General features: G+C 46.1%; 1 protein-coding gene across 4 annotated transcripts in view; it reads left to right on the top strand.

Annotated features, from left to right (window-relative positions):
* Window positions 1-15,420, top strand: part of HJURP (Holliday junction recognition protein) — a 678,247-nt gene that overhangs the window by 69,280 nt on the left and 593,547 nt on the right. For all 4 annotated transcript variants that reach the window (XM_085606804.1, XM_085606808.1, XM_085606805.1 and 1 more), the window contains one exon: window positions 8,137-8,312. In XM_085606804.1, coding sequence (XP_085462930.1) covers window positions 8,226-8,312 — 87 coding nt within the window. In that variant the 5' untranslated portion in view covers window positions 8,137-8,225. The remainder of the gene's footprint in view (window positions 1-8,136; window positions 8,313-15,420) is intronic.

Here is a 15,420-nt window from a genome sequence, read left to right as displayed (position 1 = left end):
ACCAGTCTCCTTTATTTAATCACTCTAACCGCTTTGAGGCTCTCTCTGGCTTGACGGGTATAGACTGACTACCAGAGCAATCTGGCAGTTCAGTAAAGCTGAGAAGTGTAAGATCCCAACATGACGACCCCGGGAGAGTCTTAAAGGCAGTTGACGGTGACATTGGAAATAGGCATTTTATAAAATCAATGGGCTCATCTGTCCAAAACATTACTAGCACTGGCAACCACCTAATTGAACCGGAGACCTGTATCCGCCCACCCCCTTCATTCCCTGTTTACAACTCTGGGGGGGGGCCTGACCAGGCAACTAGCCCTGCTAGGCACGTCACAAATTGCACCAGGAACCTATAACATCTCCATTCAAAATGATATCCTGGAATGTCGCAGGTATCCGTCTGAAATTATCAAGCGAGGTATGGCTAGAGTATATTAGGGATTTTTATATCATTTGTGTTCAGCAGACGTGGCATCAGACTGACATTGTGTTGGATGGTTATTGTTCTTTTAATATCCATGCAACTCCATCACCGACAGGGAGGGCAAAAGGAGGGCTATTGACATTGATATCAGTTAAATATGGGTCCATAAAAGCTCGGGTTGTGAACACATCACCATGGTACCAACTTACCTTGATCTCCAATCTGATTCAGGTACAGTTATTACTAGTAAACTGGTATTACAACATTTTTGACCCAAATAGCTCTTATGTTATCGTAGCGCTACAGGCGGATATCAACAAGTTAGCGGGGAAGTGGCAGCCCTTGTGCATTCTTTGGGTGGGGGACTTTAATTGTACTATCTGCTCGTATAGTACCAAACGAGTATGGGGGTTGGTGGACACACAGGGTCAACCCCAGTCACATTCTATTCACACACCACAGGGTGAGGCCCTAAACACCATTATTCTTGAAAACGATCTGTGACTGACCAATAATTTGGTCAGTTGCACCTCATTACAGTGCCCCACTTTTGTCGGTGGAGGCAGGGATCGTTTCATTGATTTTATTTCATATCAAGAAAGTTTGCCCCTCTCGTTGGTCATTTTAAGGTGGAACCGAACACTGCTAGGGACCATCATCACCTCATTGTTTCCCTTAATATAACAGCCCAGGTTGGAAAAGGAGATGGTCGCCCCATTCACTACAACCCCAATAAAATGGTAAGATTAAAATGGGATAAAATAAATCCTATCCAGCTTGAGGAGAATACCATTAAGGCAAACTTAAATCCCATTATGAGATGCCTCCAACATGATTCTTCCCCTGATGAGGTTGTCCAGGATCTTGAATCGATCTGTGTGGATGTGGCAAAAAGTCTTACAAGAACAGTACAGAGTAGGGAAGTTCAGGAGATAAGGTGATTTGACGCTGAGTGTTCCCGAGCCCAAAAGAATCTTAAAAAGGCCCTCCATGCGAACCCACAGGACAAGTTTCATATTAAAAGCGCCAGACAGGCTTACAAAAACACCATTAGCCTAAGGAATGAGGAATTGAGGAAGTTAGCCTGGGAAAATCTGGAGCGGGCCAGTGCTCTCAGAGATGCCAAAAGCTTTTGGGAGCTCATTAATCGCCCGCTATTCTCGGAGGAGGTTAGGCATGCCAATTCTTGATTTTTGGGGGAAGCCTGTAAATCCCACTTCTCGGCCATATTTAATCCCAATTCTATTTTATGCCAGGAGAAAGGAGGGGATTTCCCATCAGATTTAAACTTAGCCTCCCAATTTAGCGCCTCCTTAACAGTGGTTGAGGAAGCCCTAGCAAAGGGTATTTGCCTCAAAGCCTGAGGCTCTGATGGGGTCCCACTAGATTTGTTTAAAAGCAATCCCAGCCTTTGGCACCTCTCCTGACTAATGTTTTCAAAGCAGTGGTGATTGGCCCCATCCCAACAACCTGGAAGGAGGCCATCGTAGTCCCAGTGTTTAAAAAGGGCAATAGGAATGACCCCGCCTGTTACAGGCCAATTTCCCTTATTGACCCAACTGTAAAAGTTCTGTGGAGGGTCATTCTAGCTCGTCTTGAGACCTGGGCGAGCAATACTGGGATCATGTCAAAAATGCGGTATGGCTTTAGGAGGGGGATGGGTACTGTGAGAAAGTGCCATCTTTCTTGCATGGTATGCCCCTACTTTTTGCTGAATTGCTGAATGTACTTTGACTGAGTGTGCCCTGGACTCCTGCCAATCAGGTGCCCAGGGCCTATGTTCCTTCCATAAAAACCTAAAACCCAAATTGGCAAACCCTGGCCACATGTCAGCCCCTGGTAAATGGTACCCTAGGTACCCAGGGCCTTGTGACCAGGGAAGGCCTCTAAGGGCTGCAGCACTTATTGTGCCACCCTTAGAGGCCCTGTACCCTAACACAAACACACTGCCCTTGCAGGCTGAGTGTCTGGGTACAAGACAAAACAGAGTCGACATGGCACACATCCCTGTGTGCCATGCCCACAACCTACACTGCCCTGGCATACATCAGCCACCCCTCTAGCTGGGTGCCCTATGCCAGTGGTGTGGGCACAGGAGCATGAGCCCTGTGCCCCTACAGTACCCAGGTCCATTCCTGGGCCCTGTAAGTGCAGTGCTGCCATTTAAGAGTATATGTTGCTGGGAGCTCGTCAAACATGAACTCCACAGCACCATGATGGCAACACTGAAGTCTGAGAAGTTTAGTATCAAACTTCTCAGCACATTAAACCTGCACTGATGCCAGTGTGGGATTTAATGTACAATGCACTACAGAGGGCATCTTAGAGATGCCCCCTGAAACCTAACCTACAATCCACGTCTTGTCTGAGAGGCTGCCTAGTCTGCCACACAGCAGACATGTTGCTGGACCCCTGGGTGGAGAGCCCCCGCTCTCCTGGGCCTGCAACAATGCACATCCTAGGCGAGGTGCTAGGTCTCCTCCCCCAGGATAGGCAGAGGGAAGCTTCAAAGGCATGCCGCCTTTGTGAGCTTCTCCAGGCCACTTGCTGTACTCAGCAACTGGCCCCCACCGGTTCTAACCCCCACTCTGGCGGGAAGACTGGCTGGAAACTCCAAGTAAGAACAGGGGATGTGTCAGCCCTGCCAACCCCACCCCTCAGATGGGGGAGGCGAGGTGAAGCACATCTCCGGGCCCTCGCCATCTTGAAGATGGGGAGCCCTACCCAATCAGGACTAGGGCACTGCCCCCCTCCCACAGGAGAGTGGCAGGATAGGGGGTGTACCCACCCCAGGACAGGGACCTAGTGGTCCCTGCCCTTTACCTACCTGTAACGCCCCTAAAGTTGGTATTTAGGGGCACCCTGAACCTTCCCTCCTGAGATTCCAGATTCTGAAACAGCAAAGAAGATCAAGAAGAAAGAAGACCTGCCGTGCAGCTGCTAAGAGGAGGAAGACACCAACTGCTTTGGCCCCAGCCCTACCGGCCTGTTTACCCTCGAACCTGCTCCTGCTAAATCCCAGCACCTCCTGTGGCCAGCAACCTCACAAACCCCGGATGACCTGGCTACCTTGGGACTCTGAGCATCTGGGACTCCCACGAGCAGTGGCTCTGCTCAAAGCAAGTACCTAACCCCTGGCACCAGCCAGGAACCGCGAACCCTGCACACTCTGCACCCGCCAAGCCTGACCTGGGCTGGAGTGGACAAAGACCAGAGGACGTCCCCCCGGCGACTGTGACCCCGAATCCGGCACCCAAAGACCCACCTCGGCGCTCCTGATGCCGCCTGCAGCCTCAGAACCAGGGACCCCCCCAACCGCAATCAACAGAGGGTAAGATTTCCCAACACCAAAAGGCGCCCTGCGGCCCCCTGTGCCCGACTCCTGGGTACCTGTCGATCCTCCAACTACCCAACTTACCTCTCGAAGTGGTGGGCACACCTGAAGAATCCTCGCCCCCGAGCTTGCAGCCTTTGTTCGTCCTTGAGCTTTCCCATTGCAATCCATTGAGCGCCCAAAGGCTCAAAAGCACCCTGCACCCAGCCACCGAGTTGCCCTGGCAGTGCAACTTCTACTCCTACTTACTTCTATATTTGCCCTGAGCAAGTGACCAGGAGCCCAGCTCCCACAGCTGTGTGGCCTGCTAGTCAGCAGCCACCAACCAAGGCCCCCCTGCCTCCCATAGGATAACATTAGGCCTAACTCTCTCTGCACCCGGCTGCCCCTGTGCCGCTGAGGGTGTAACAACTGTACTTACCTGACCCTGGGAGACCCCTGAGTCTGTGCCCAGAACCTTAACTCTGCCAGTCGAGTACTTACCCAAAAGCCGATAACTCACTTTTCTTCCATAGGGTAACATTGACTGGCTTCTTCTGAAATTTCTTCTAAGTGTGGAGTTTCTAAACTTAAAAATATTCACCCAAAATCAACCGAGTAACGAAAACGGAAATACTCACCTGCTATTAGGAGAGATCCCAGTGCTGGATCTTGGTGCCCAGCACTGACCCTGAAAAGTACTCCCAACCGTACTTACTACTAACTCAATTGTCTCCCATAGGAAACCATTGACTTTTTCTGTGAAATTTCTTCTAAGTGTCGATTTTTTCCATACTACAAATATTCTTTAAAAATCATACCAACTGTGAAATCGTAATCATCGATAACTTTATTTCAGTTGCAGTGGACCATCAAAGTGCAGAATAAAATACACACAAACACTATATTACAGAGAATAAATAACATGCACCAAATCAAAAACAATCACAATCCTATATATATGCACCTACATTACAGGTTAAAAACCGTCACATATTAAAATCAGATTAAACCGTAGAAAATAGTTATCGGAAGTATATATTAAATTTCCTATCAATATGTAAATCAACAATTTATTTCATTAAAAAAAATTCCTACGTTTAAGCCACATCCCGTTTAAAAAGTGGGAGAGGGCAAAAACGATAGGAGGTTGCGTATCATATTTTAATACCCACAGGGCCTTATGACATTCTCTAAAGCCAAGGATCCTACAGATAGGTTTCACCCAGCGATTGCGTACAGTCTGGTATTTGGGACAAAAAAAAAAGGACATGGATCTCATTTTCGAGATGGTATTTACACGCTGGGCACTCAGTATTTTTATTTAAGTCCCATTTACAAGTAAATGACATGAGCGGCAGACTGCCCATCCTAAATTGCATGTACAATTTCCTTGCCGAAGCTGGGTTTATCAGGTCAAGGAAATCCTATAATTACTTACCTGTTTTAGATAGATGTCACAGTACTGATCCTAGGAGCCCAGAACTGGATTACAAAAGTAACAAGAACATACTTTACCTGTAACTCAAATTTTCTTCCATAGGAAACCATTGACTGTTTTTCTGTGAAATGTCTTCTAAGCGTCGATTTTGCAAACTTATAAATATTCCTTAAAAATCGCCTGTATAACTTAAAGGCAGTTTCTCAACTGCTTACGGGTGGTACACTAGTGCTGGATCCAGGATCCAACACTGACCTAGAAAAGGTAACCATAACCCCACTTACCTGCTAAGTGAATTTCCTTCCATAGGATAACATTGGTAATTTGATCAGAAAAAGTTTCGAAGTGTCAACTTTTAAAATAGCAAAATATTGCTTAAAAATCACAACAGTAACTAAAGTATTTACTCACTTGTTTCCAAAAACTGTCCCAGGGCTGGATCTAGGATCCAGTCCTAGAGTTAGAAAAGTAATCCTGAAAGTAATCAATTACATATAACTTAAAATTCCCATTGAGCTCAATGTATTATTGTGTTTGAAACTGTGTTGCCTATTGCAACAAACTGTAACTATTGCATTCCAAGTCAATTGTCCTTTGCGAAGTATTTAACTAAAGCATCTCATTCTGAGAAAGTATATTTTGATACCTCTTGTTGGTTCTAAAATAAAACAACCATATATTTTTATATACTAACCATTGGCCTAGAGTTCAGTTCTTGAGTGTGTGAGACCATTTGCTGACTGAATGTGTACAACAAATGCTTTACACTGTCCTCTGATACTGCCTTACTGCTCGACCAAGCTACCACTTTAGAGAATAAGGTTATAACTAACTTTAGCCTCTGCCAAACCTCTGGGGACTGTGGACCCTATACACACTGTACTTATTTGGGAACAGTATATATAGAGCCACTTTCCTACAGGTACCACAGAACAGTGCCTCAATTTGTCCCTGATTATGGGCAAGTACATGAAGGCCAGGAGGGGCTCTATCCACCTGGCCATCATGGACTTGTCCAGCGCTTTTGACACTGTCAATCAGGAGAAATTGTGGGGACGAATGGAGAAAATGGGTATTGAAGAAGCGCTTATCTCCCTTTTGCATAGGCTTCACGCTTCCACCACTGTAGCAATACAATATGGCCCTCGTGGGGAGATGACTAGGCCTATTGTTTGTACAGAAGGGGTTCATTTTAGCTCCGTTTCTTTTTTTTATTGTATACCAATAGCATAGTCATTTTTAATAGAGAAGAAACTTGATTTTCCCAGAATAGGAGGCAACCCTGTCCCCCTGTTGTCTTGCGCGAACTATACTGTATTAATTGCCTTGACAGCCAACAGTCTCCAAAAATCATTGGATGCCTTCACAGATTTTATGTTAGCATTGAAACTAAAAGTGAACTTTTATCAAATCATATATCATGGTATGCGGTCCCAGACCAGCAAAAACAAGAACATTTGTAGTAAGGGGCAAGACCGTTGATAAGCTGTCTAATTTTACATATTTGGGAAACCTTTTTAATAACAAAATGAATTGGGATTCTCTCATTATATCAAGGGTACAACACACTAGTCGGGTTGTGGAGGGTTTATTCCGCTTTGCCTGTAAGTTAGGCCATAAGCCGGTGAAAAGATGATCACTCTGTATAAGCGCTAAATGCTTATCTGTCGCATCTTACGGAGCAGGAGTGTGAGGTCATCATAAAAGCAGCCGATTACAAGATGTGGAAAATAATTTTATCAAAAGGCTATTGATGACCCCAAAGAGTGCCCCCACACATTTTTGTCATTCCGATGTGGGGTTGGATTACCTAGAGGATCGAATTTATACTGCCCCTTTATTCCTTTGGGACTTAACTTTTTCAAGGGAAGTTATCAAGGACTGTACTAATCTTGATAGCACCGTGGCGATCCCATAGCTGCGATTTGTCAGAGATAAATTTCATGAGATTAGTTTGGGGCACTACTTTGATGATCCCGCCAGCATTCATATGAATGCGAAAACCATGATAAAAGAGGCTCATAAGTCTGACGTGAATAAGCGTCGGCAACAATTGGTGGGGCTAGGTCACCCAAGTTTGCTCATTACTCAACAGCAATTTTATGTATCTTTTTCTACGAACCTACAGATACGAATTTTTTATGACTAGATTTTGCCTATGCACTTTGCACTTTCTAGCGGCATTTCCCACACAGTCAGGTTGGGCTAATAAACTCATCTCCTGCCCATGTGACAATTTGGCAGCTCAGAGCACCCAGCACTTTATCCTGTTTTGCCCTCTTTATAAAGAACTGGGTGTACAATTTTTTGCCCCACTTTTGTGGGGACTTAGTCCTTGTACCTGCATAGATGGTTTTAACTTTTTGCACTCTTTGCCTACTGTTTCTATTTGCACTGCTGTTTCCAGTTATATTAAAACTGCACTGTCAATGAGAAAACGATACGAGTCACAATAGATAAACAGGCAATTTTGTTTTTTATATTTCTAATATAAGTGTCTTGTAGTAATGAAATTTGACGATTGTCATTACAGCTTGTTTTTCTGGGCATTGGGCATGTGGATTATAACTTTCTGAAAATGGCAAAGTGCATAAATTATATGAAATGGGGGGTTTTAGCGATACTTATTGCACAATCTTGGTATGGAAAAATCTTTTTAAAGTATTATGTACATTCGTTAAGCTTTTATGGTTCTTGGAACCGAATAAAGTAATCTTTGTTTGATTTAAGTTTGGATATGTTTTAGAATGTAGCTTGGCTACATAAAGAATAAAGCTTTGCTTTATTGAGTTTCTCTATGTATGCACTAAGGAAGCACACTCATAGTCTTTGTGGTTTGGAAGTGCATGAATTAGAAATTTGTTTAAAAGTGTTGCCCTAATGCTATATTTGCTCAAATTGTGTGGTACCATGTTGGAATTACATTGGTCTTATTTTTGTCCCTCTTTGTACCTTAAACAGGTCTCAAAATCTGGCAACACTAATAGTTGGCTAAATTCACCGAACATCTCTGTAAGAAGAAAGGTGGTCACCTAAAGTAGCCCGTAGTCATGGAAGACGAGTGGACATTGGAATCGATAACCCCGCAAAAGAATATGGCACGGTTCACAATGAAGATGCTGAATATTTTTAAGAAGGTAAAATTTGGCATTGTTTGGTTGACAAGTGCTACTGGTCATATGGTCAGTTTTTGTCCAGGAGTATTCTTTTCAGAGCCTAGGCTGAGTGTAAGAGAGGTAGAATCATTGTGGCATTTTTCTTAGTGGTAGGCAAGCCAGAAAATGTATAGCCAAGCAGAACCAAAGACAAGCCAGCGTTCTGGTTTGACCCTAAAGAGTCAAAGCACCAGCCAAGCCATCAAAAGATTTGGCTTGTAAATTATACAGCAAATGTCATGTAAAAATATGTACAAAATACTCTTTTAAAAATAGTTTAGTCCTTGAATGATTTTGTTTCGCTTCAGTTCCTTGGATTATATTACTGCATTACCATCTCATCCGACTTCCTCGTTCCAGTCATTGAGGTGAAGCCTTCATCAAGAGACGGGCAGATTACATATCCTGCTTTTTCTCCCTCCCCTGTTTAGGCTATAGCATCATGCCTGCCCTGATCTTTTCCTGTCTCCTGCAGGGAGGTGTTGCTTTGCTCCTTCAAAAGCACTAAAGGACAATAATAGAATGTAACACGGTTCCATTTTAAAGTGATATTAAAGAAATGACCTGTATAGTCTCACCTTATTGGAAATATTGAGACGAGCCCTTTTGTGATTGCTCTACCCCAGTGTGGAAATGAGCCTTTTTAGGGGCCCACCGGTGCAGGGTTTCACCCTTATCTGTCCACTAGTTCTTAAACCAACAAAGAAGAGATTGTCACGGAAGCTGGAATATCAAATAACAAGTTTATTAATCTCTCATGAGTGGGACTACGTCAATACAATACCCTCAGGCCACTGTAGGAGGTAGTCCATAGAATACAGAAACCAAGGGTCTTTTATACCCTATTTACCGCTGAGTAAGCTTGGAGACTCAAATAGGAGGTGCAGGCATATACAGGAATAGTTATTGACTAACATGGGCATACAGAAATTGATTGGTCAACAAATTGGGAGGGGAGATGTACTGCTTACTTCAGTTGGAATAGCCTGACAGTTGCAGTCTAAGACAGGTGCATTCTAGCAGCTACAGGCCTTTCTGAGCATGCACAGTGCTCTGGCTTAGTCCTAAAGGAGTTAACTATAGTTGAAGACTCAAGCAGAATAGAAAAGCAGGCAACAGTAAAGACGGAAGAAGCACATGGCTAACACATGGCTACCGAAAATGGATGCCACAAACAAAATGGCTTCAGCTTATGCTAACGGTAATTTCTGCGATTTCAACAGATGGCCCTTTTAGCATTAGCTGAAGACATCCGCTATGAATTAATAGGAGCGTGGAAGTTATCCTGCACATCCATCCTCATAAATTTATTAATATCCTGATCCATTGCTATCCATTGCTAGGTGGGCATTTACATTCTAAACTTTTCGTTAAGCGAGTATATGTAAGGTATAGGTAGGAGCACAAAGGGAACAGAGCATTGGGCCATAATGAACTCACAGATAGCAGGAGAAAATAATGGCTATTAACACAAACAGAACTGTCAATATTTTCCAGCCCCCAAGCAGAAAGTAAATCCCAAAACCAGCCAGTCCAATTCCAAGTTTCAGGGCTCCAATGTATGTCAGTGACTATCTTATTCAGTTTTAAAATAGCCAATAACACATGTCTGATGCAATGTCTAAATAAAAACATATTGTTGATAGACCTTCCGGTGTTCTTCTTTATGAGGGCTAGAGTACCAATGATATGTTCGGAGGGGGGGGGGGGGGGGGGGGGAGTAGTATTTATCAAAGTGTGCACAAAATATTTTTCTTGCAGAAAAAACAGTATTCCAAATGCAAATATTAAAGCAAATACACATATTGTCACAAAAACAGTCTGTGTTGGGGGACCAGGAGGACCAAACGGGGCCATGGAAATTAGGACTAGGAGCCGCAACGGGCTGCTCCTCCTCAAAAATGGGACGACCAAAGGGTTACATTGCTAACGAAACAAGTACTTGGGGAATTGAAGCCGCTGTACAACCAGCCAGAGGGGAGTATTTTCCCTGTGTCTGTCTGAGCCTCACAGGGAGGCTCTTATCGCTCATCCAGTGTTCACTTCTTCCAAGGTGGAGCTGCACAACTTTCAACCCAGAAAAACAATTACGGCCCAGCCTTAAGGAAAAAGACTTCCTTTCAGGATAGGGCAATCACCCTCCAGGGCAAATACACTCAACGATCCTGTCCAGTGTCTCAGGCAGTGCACCAGTATTCTTCACTCTAATTTACCAGGCACCAAAGACACAGCTACCAAACAAAAAATGGTTCAAAGCCGGAGGGTTCTAGGGACATTTTAAAGACCACACAGGATTTAATCCCCACCAATTAATCACTAAACAGTACGAAATCCTTGGTCTATTACAAAAATCAGAGAGTGTGGCGAGCCACTACTTAGTAATTTATGAGCAAAATCACTACAGAACCAATAACTATACACCACAGAACTAACTGCGGGCACTTCCCTTTTCAGGACGAAATCCCTCACTCACCAGAGGTGACATGCTTCATCATATGGTATTCTCCTCTCAGAGGAAAAACCTAGTTCCTCTGAGGGCTACAACCCCCTCTCTGAGAGGGAGGCGCTCAGGGATGTTTTGAATGGCTGATAGGATAGTCTAAATCCACATATGCAGAGAAAACTGTGAATGAGGGCGCAGCGCAAAGAAACAAAGGATAGTGAAGTTAAAACTAGCTAAGGAGTGTAAAAATTATATTATTTATTCAGATACACCCCCTGCCAGGATTAAAAAACAGTGCACCAGCGGTATGGATGTAAACCGCAACGGTGAGGTGGAAAATAATGGTCAACATGTTTTAGCCATAAACTTGTATGCAGGCGAGGCTTTCATCAGGACCTATGATGCTGCTGCGTGATAAGTGTAAGTGATGCAACAAAAAAGGATACAAAGTGTCACTCCGGAAAATCCACGTCCAACACAGCGACCAAGTCAAAGGATGCAGGAATGGGAATGTTAACGTTGCGGGGAGACGCGAGGTGAGGCAACCGCACGTGACAGCCTGGCAAATGAATTCCCCGGTTTGAAGAAATCCTACAAATTAAAAAAAGGATACAAATTTAATTATTTTTTTAAAAAAATCCTGCTAATTATGCAAATCCACATCAGGGCGGAATATTAGCTCTCGAGATCCACGAAGAGGCAGCAGGATGTGAAGGTACAGCTACAGAAACTGACAATCTCCACAGTGCGGTAATAGTACTCGAAACAGCGAAAATGCACAGGTGACTCCTCCACTCGTCGCCAGATGTAAAGATTAATTAAATGGTAATGAAATACAGAGAGGAAGAAAGTATCTTCAAATAGTTTTATTCTCCAATAGCATCATCCGCTGGAGTGCGTCCTCCTTCGCCAAAGATCCGACTGCATCCCCCGTAGCAGACTCTATCTGATCTCAACGAATGGGACAACTACCACGGACATACAAATCAAGTATCAATATGTTTATATGAACAGTTACATAAGCATATGCATGAACTTCTGGAATGTGAGTCCGGAATACTGACTGTGAGAACACAAAACTAAGAACACTACAGAGACGAAGAAAGGCACTAAACGTTGGTCTAGGCCCGGGGCTGCCACGGCAGTGAGTGTGCCCTACTGGATCGGAGGGAGTGGGTAGGGCCATGAGGTCCATCTGCCTCAAAATGTATTACAGCGGCCAGCACTGGCACTACACGACCAGACCGGCAACGGAGTGGCGCGGGCCAAGTGGGCCCCTTCTCTTGGTTCCTCCTTGCTCCTGCACCACGCTTACTTGGATCGTCTGGCTCTCAGCCCAGAATCGGGCCGTTCCCCATGCAACTAGGCCTGAGGGGGGGGGGGGAGGAGGGAGGAGGAGTGTGGTGCCCAGGTGGACTGCCCGAGCTTGGAGCACACGCGGTTGAGACCAGCCAATATGCCGTGTGGGGTTTGAGCCTAAGGAGATAGACTTCCATATAATGCACTGCACTCTTTTCAGTCTGCCTCCGCAAAGTGGTAGGCTCGGATTGATCCGTTACCATACATACATGCTTCATGGGATCAGATTGCCCCGAGTTCCCTAGACGGAGGTCACACTAGACGACCACAACAAAGAGGCGCCACACCTGAGTCTGAGGGCGCTGTACTGACACAGGCCCTGGACATCGTCTGATGTCTTCTCACGGAGTTCGCGCTAGTGATGTAGCTGTTGCGTGGGGGACCCGCCTTCCTGGATTTTCCCCTGCACCTTCTCCAATCCACCTGTTGCTTCTGCCTGTACAATTAGGTAGTTTGGCTGCACTTGTTTGACCCCCCTCCTCCCACCACACCACCAGCGATCGGACGCGTGAGCGACACACGCTATGATGAAGGACAAACAGCCACAAGCTTCCTTGCACAGTAAAATGGAAAAAATTCACTAAACCTACCACCGTGGCGAGACTCACCCCCCCCCCCCCCCCCCTCCCCTCCATCGGAGATATTTCCCATCCTCCAAGCCATCCATGAACTCCGCTCCTCTGTCAAAGGGGAAGATTGGGGAACTCCATACCAACCTCGCCCTCATCCACACGAACTCCATAACACTGTTGAAAGGATCTCCCCTACTGAAACTAGAATCTCCGAGGCGGGGGACGGGACACCTTGAAGACCTGCTGAGCGGAAGGGAAGACCTTTTGGAATACTGTGGCCCTACTAGTGGCGAGAGCAGAAGTTGCTTAGGGCTGCTCAAGGAGGAACAATGGCAGGGTTGTGGGGGTCCCCCAGGGGCCCAGCGCGCATGCCTTTATCACCGCCTGGTTCTGGTCCTGAATGCTGCCAGACTCCCTCTCATTGTGCTTTATAGTGGAGTGAGCTCATCGATCCCTGAATGAGCAACCCCGTCTCTGGGCTCCCTTGAGACCCATTATTACTCGCATACCGAACTACGCTGATCGTGATGCCATACTGCAAACCTCCCGCACACAGGGCTCCCTACACGGTGAGCCTGCTCGTGTTATAATTTTCCCCAACTATATCCTGAAGGGCCAACAACAACATTGTTCCTTTCAGGGTGTCCCAAAACGTAAATTTTTCCTGCCTGACTCAAATTTCTAATTGAGGGTAAATCCCTGTTCTTTGACACACCTGAGGCGGCTTAGGAGTGGGCAGAGGAGAGGCCCCTACTGCAGAACAGGGTGCTTCAGATCATGGGTCTGCCTTGGTGGGGGCATGATCACGGAAGAGGGGCGCCCACGTAGGATAGGGCCGCTAGAGAGAAGGGACTACTGGTCCTGCGACCATGGAGCTGGATTGGAGGGATAGTCCTCGCTGTCTCCTGACCCTGAGCGTGTCACCCCCCCCCCCCCATTGCTTCCGGTCCAGACCCATCCTGACTTTTGGGATTATTTTGCCTACACCCTTGATTATAAAGGACCTATTGGCTGCGCAGTACTCATGTGTATGATTGTTACATTCACAGTGATTCCTTCTATGTTATTTTTCTGCGGGGATGGCGCCACTAAGTCACCTGTGGGCTTTTGGATCCTGCTCATCACTTCAAGGGTAGGGTTTTAGTTTGGGGAATGTTGGGCAGACATTCTGGGGGAGTATAGAGTCCTGTACGCCAGGTTGACGACTCTGGGACCACTAAAGGCACTTCCAGTTCTAGAATTATAGGGTGGGGGGGGGGGTAGGGGTTTATGTTCCAAACTTTAGACTGTATTGTTCTTTTTATTGTTTGTTTCACCCATGTAACACGTCACATACGTCTTCTGACAATGCTTGCTGGCCCCGCCCCTCATACCCATTGCTCCATGGCCCTGATGACCGCTAAACCCGTCACCGGGGTGGGAACGGGATCTCTGAAACGCCTCACGTGGAACGTTAATGTCTTACTTGACAAGATTGGGGGTGGGGGGTCATCCTGAAGGCTGCTGGCCGGGCAGGCCTTGATAACCTACTTCTCTGGGAAACTCACCTGGTTAGCAACAAATGTCTCTTGGGTTTCACAATGGTGTTTCATTTGGGATTCCATTGGGGGTCTCGGTGAGTAGCAATACTCTTGAAATCGCACATAAAATTTCAACACATTCAGACCTAGCATGACCCTATGGGAAGATATGTAACCATCACTGGCCTTCCTCATGGGAAACCTTTCTCCTGTACCAATGTTTATTCCTCCTACGCCCCCTTTGACCAAGGCATTCACACATGTCCTGAACAGTGTTAGCTTAGAATTCCTGGCACGTCCCTGGATTTTGGGGGGTGACATGAACTATATGGTCTCCACACCAATAAACCGCTCCTCTAGGAGTTCGGGTCGTACAACACAGATACCAGCCCTGGCCCTCTTCAAAGACATTATGGGTTTTGCTAGAAGCTTGCCACTATCGCCATCTTGTGGAGAGGGGGATATACCTTCTTTTCCAGTGTACACAAAACCTTTTCTAGACAGGATTACTTCCTCCTGACCTGGACCCAGGGTCACACACTATGTGCGGCCAACATTCGTGCGAGAGGATTGTCTGATCACTCGCCAGTTGAACTGCTGATAGCCACTGAAGAAGGGGCGCTTGTTTACCTGGACACTAGCAGATGCTGACTCCAAAACGGCTCTCCACAGGGCCACCTGGGAATACTTACACCTTAATATAGACTCTGTGGCCTTCCCGGTAACTCTCTAGGATGCAGTGAATGTCACTTTGTACAGCTTTCTCAATCGCTACCGCACAAGGCACTGCAATTGTGTAGGCGCTCGGTGGCAGAGATGGAGGCACAGCTCCTCTGGCTTAAGGCTCAATACTTGGCCACTTCAGATCGGGCAATCCTTAGAAACTCGCTTCACATGGGATCGGTCTTACTCCTGCTGCCCTTTGGTGTAAGCGTTTGTGAGAGACCTCCAGACCCATTCCCTCTCCGATGAGGATAGATGAGCCTTCAACCTCTATACCACAGTGGACAAGCTTAGAGGGCACTCCAGATGCTCCACCCGGGCAAATCCCCATGCCTGGATGGATTCTCTGCTGAGTTCTACAGAGCCACTTGGGCGTTTACTTGTTCTCATCTGCTGGGGGTATTTTGAGAGGCACTGGGGGCAAGTCTCTACCTTTAAACCTTAGTATGGTGGACATTGTGGTTATACTGAAA

The sequence above is a fragment of the Triturus cristatus genome, chromosome 5_2, assembly GCF_964204655.1.
Source record: "Triturus cristatus chromosome 5_2, aTriCri1.1, whole genome shotgun sequence".
Classification (NCBI taxonomy): Eukaryota; Metazoa; Chordata; class Amphibia; order Caudata; family Salamandridae; genus Triturus; species Triturus cristatus.
The sequence above is the reverse complement of the archived record's forward strand: the minus strand, read 5'-3'. Positions and strand labels throughout refer to the sequence as shown.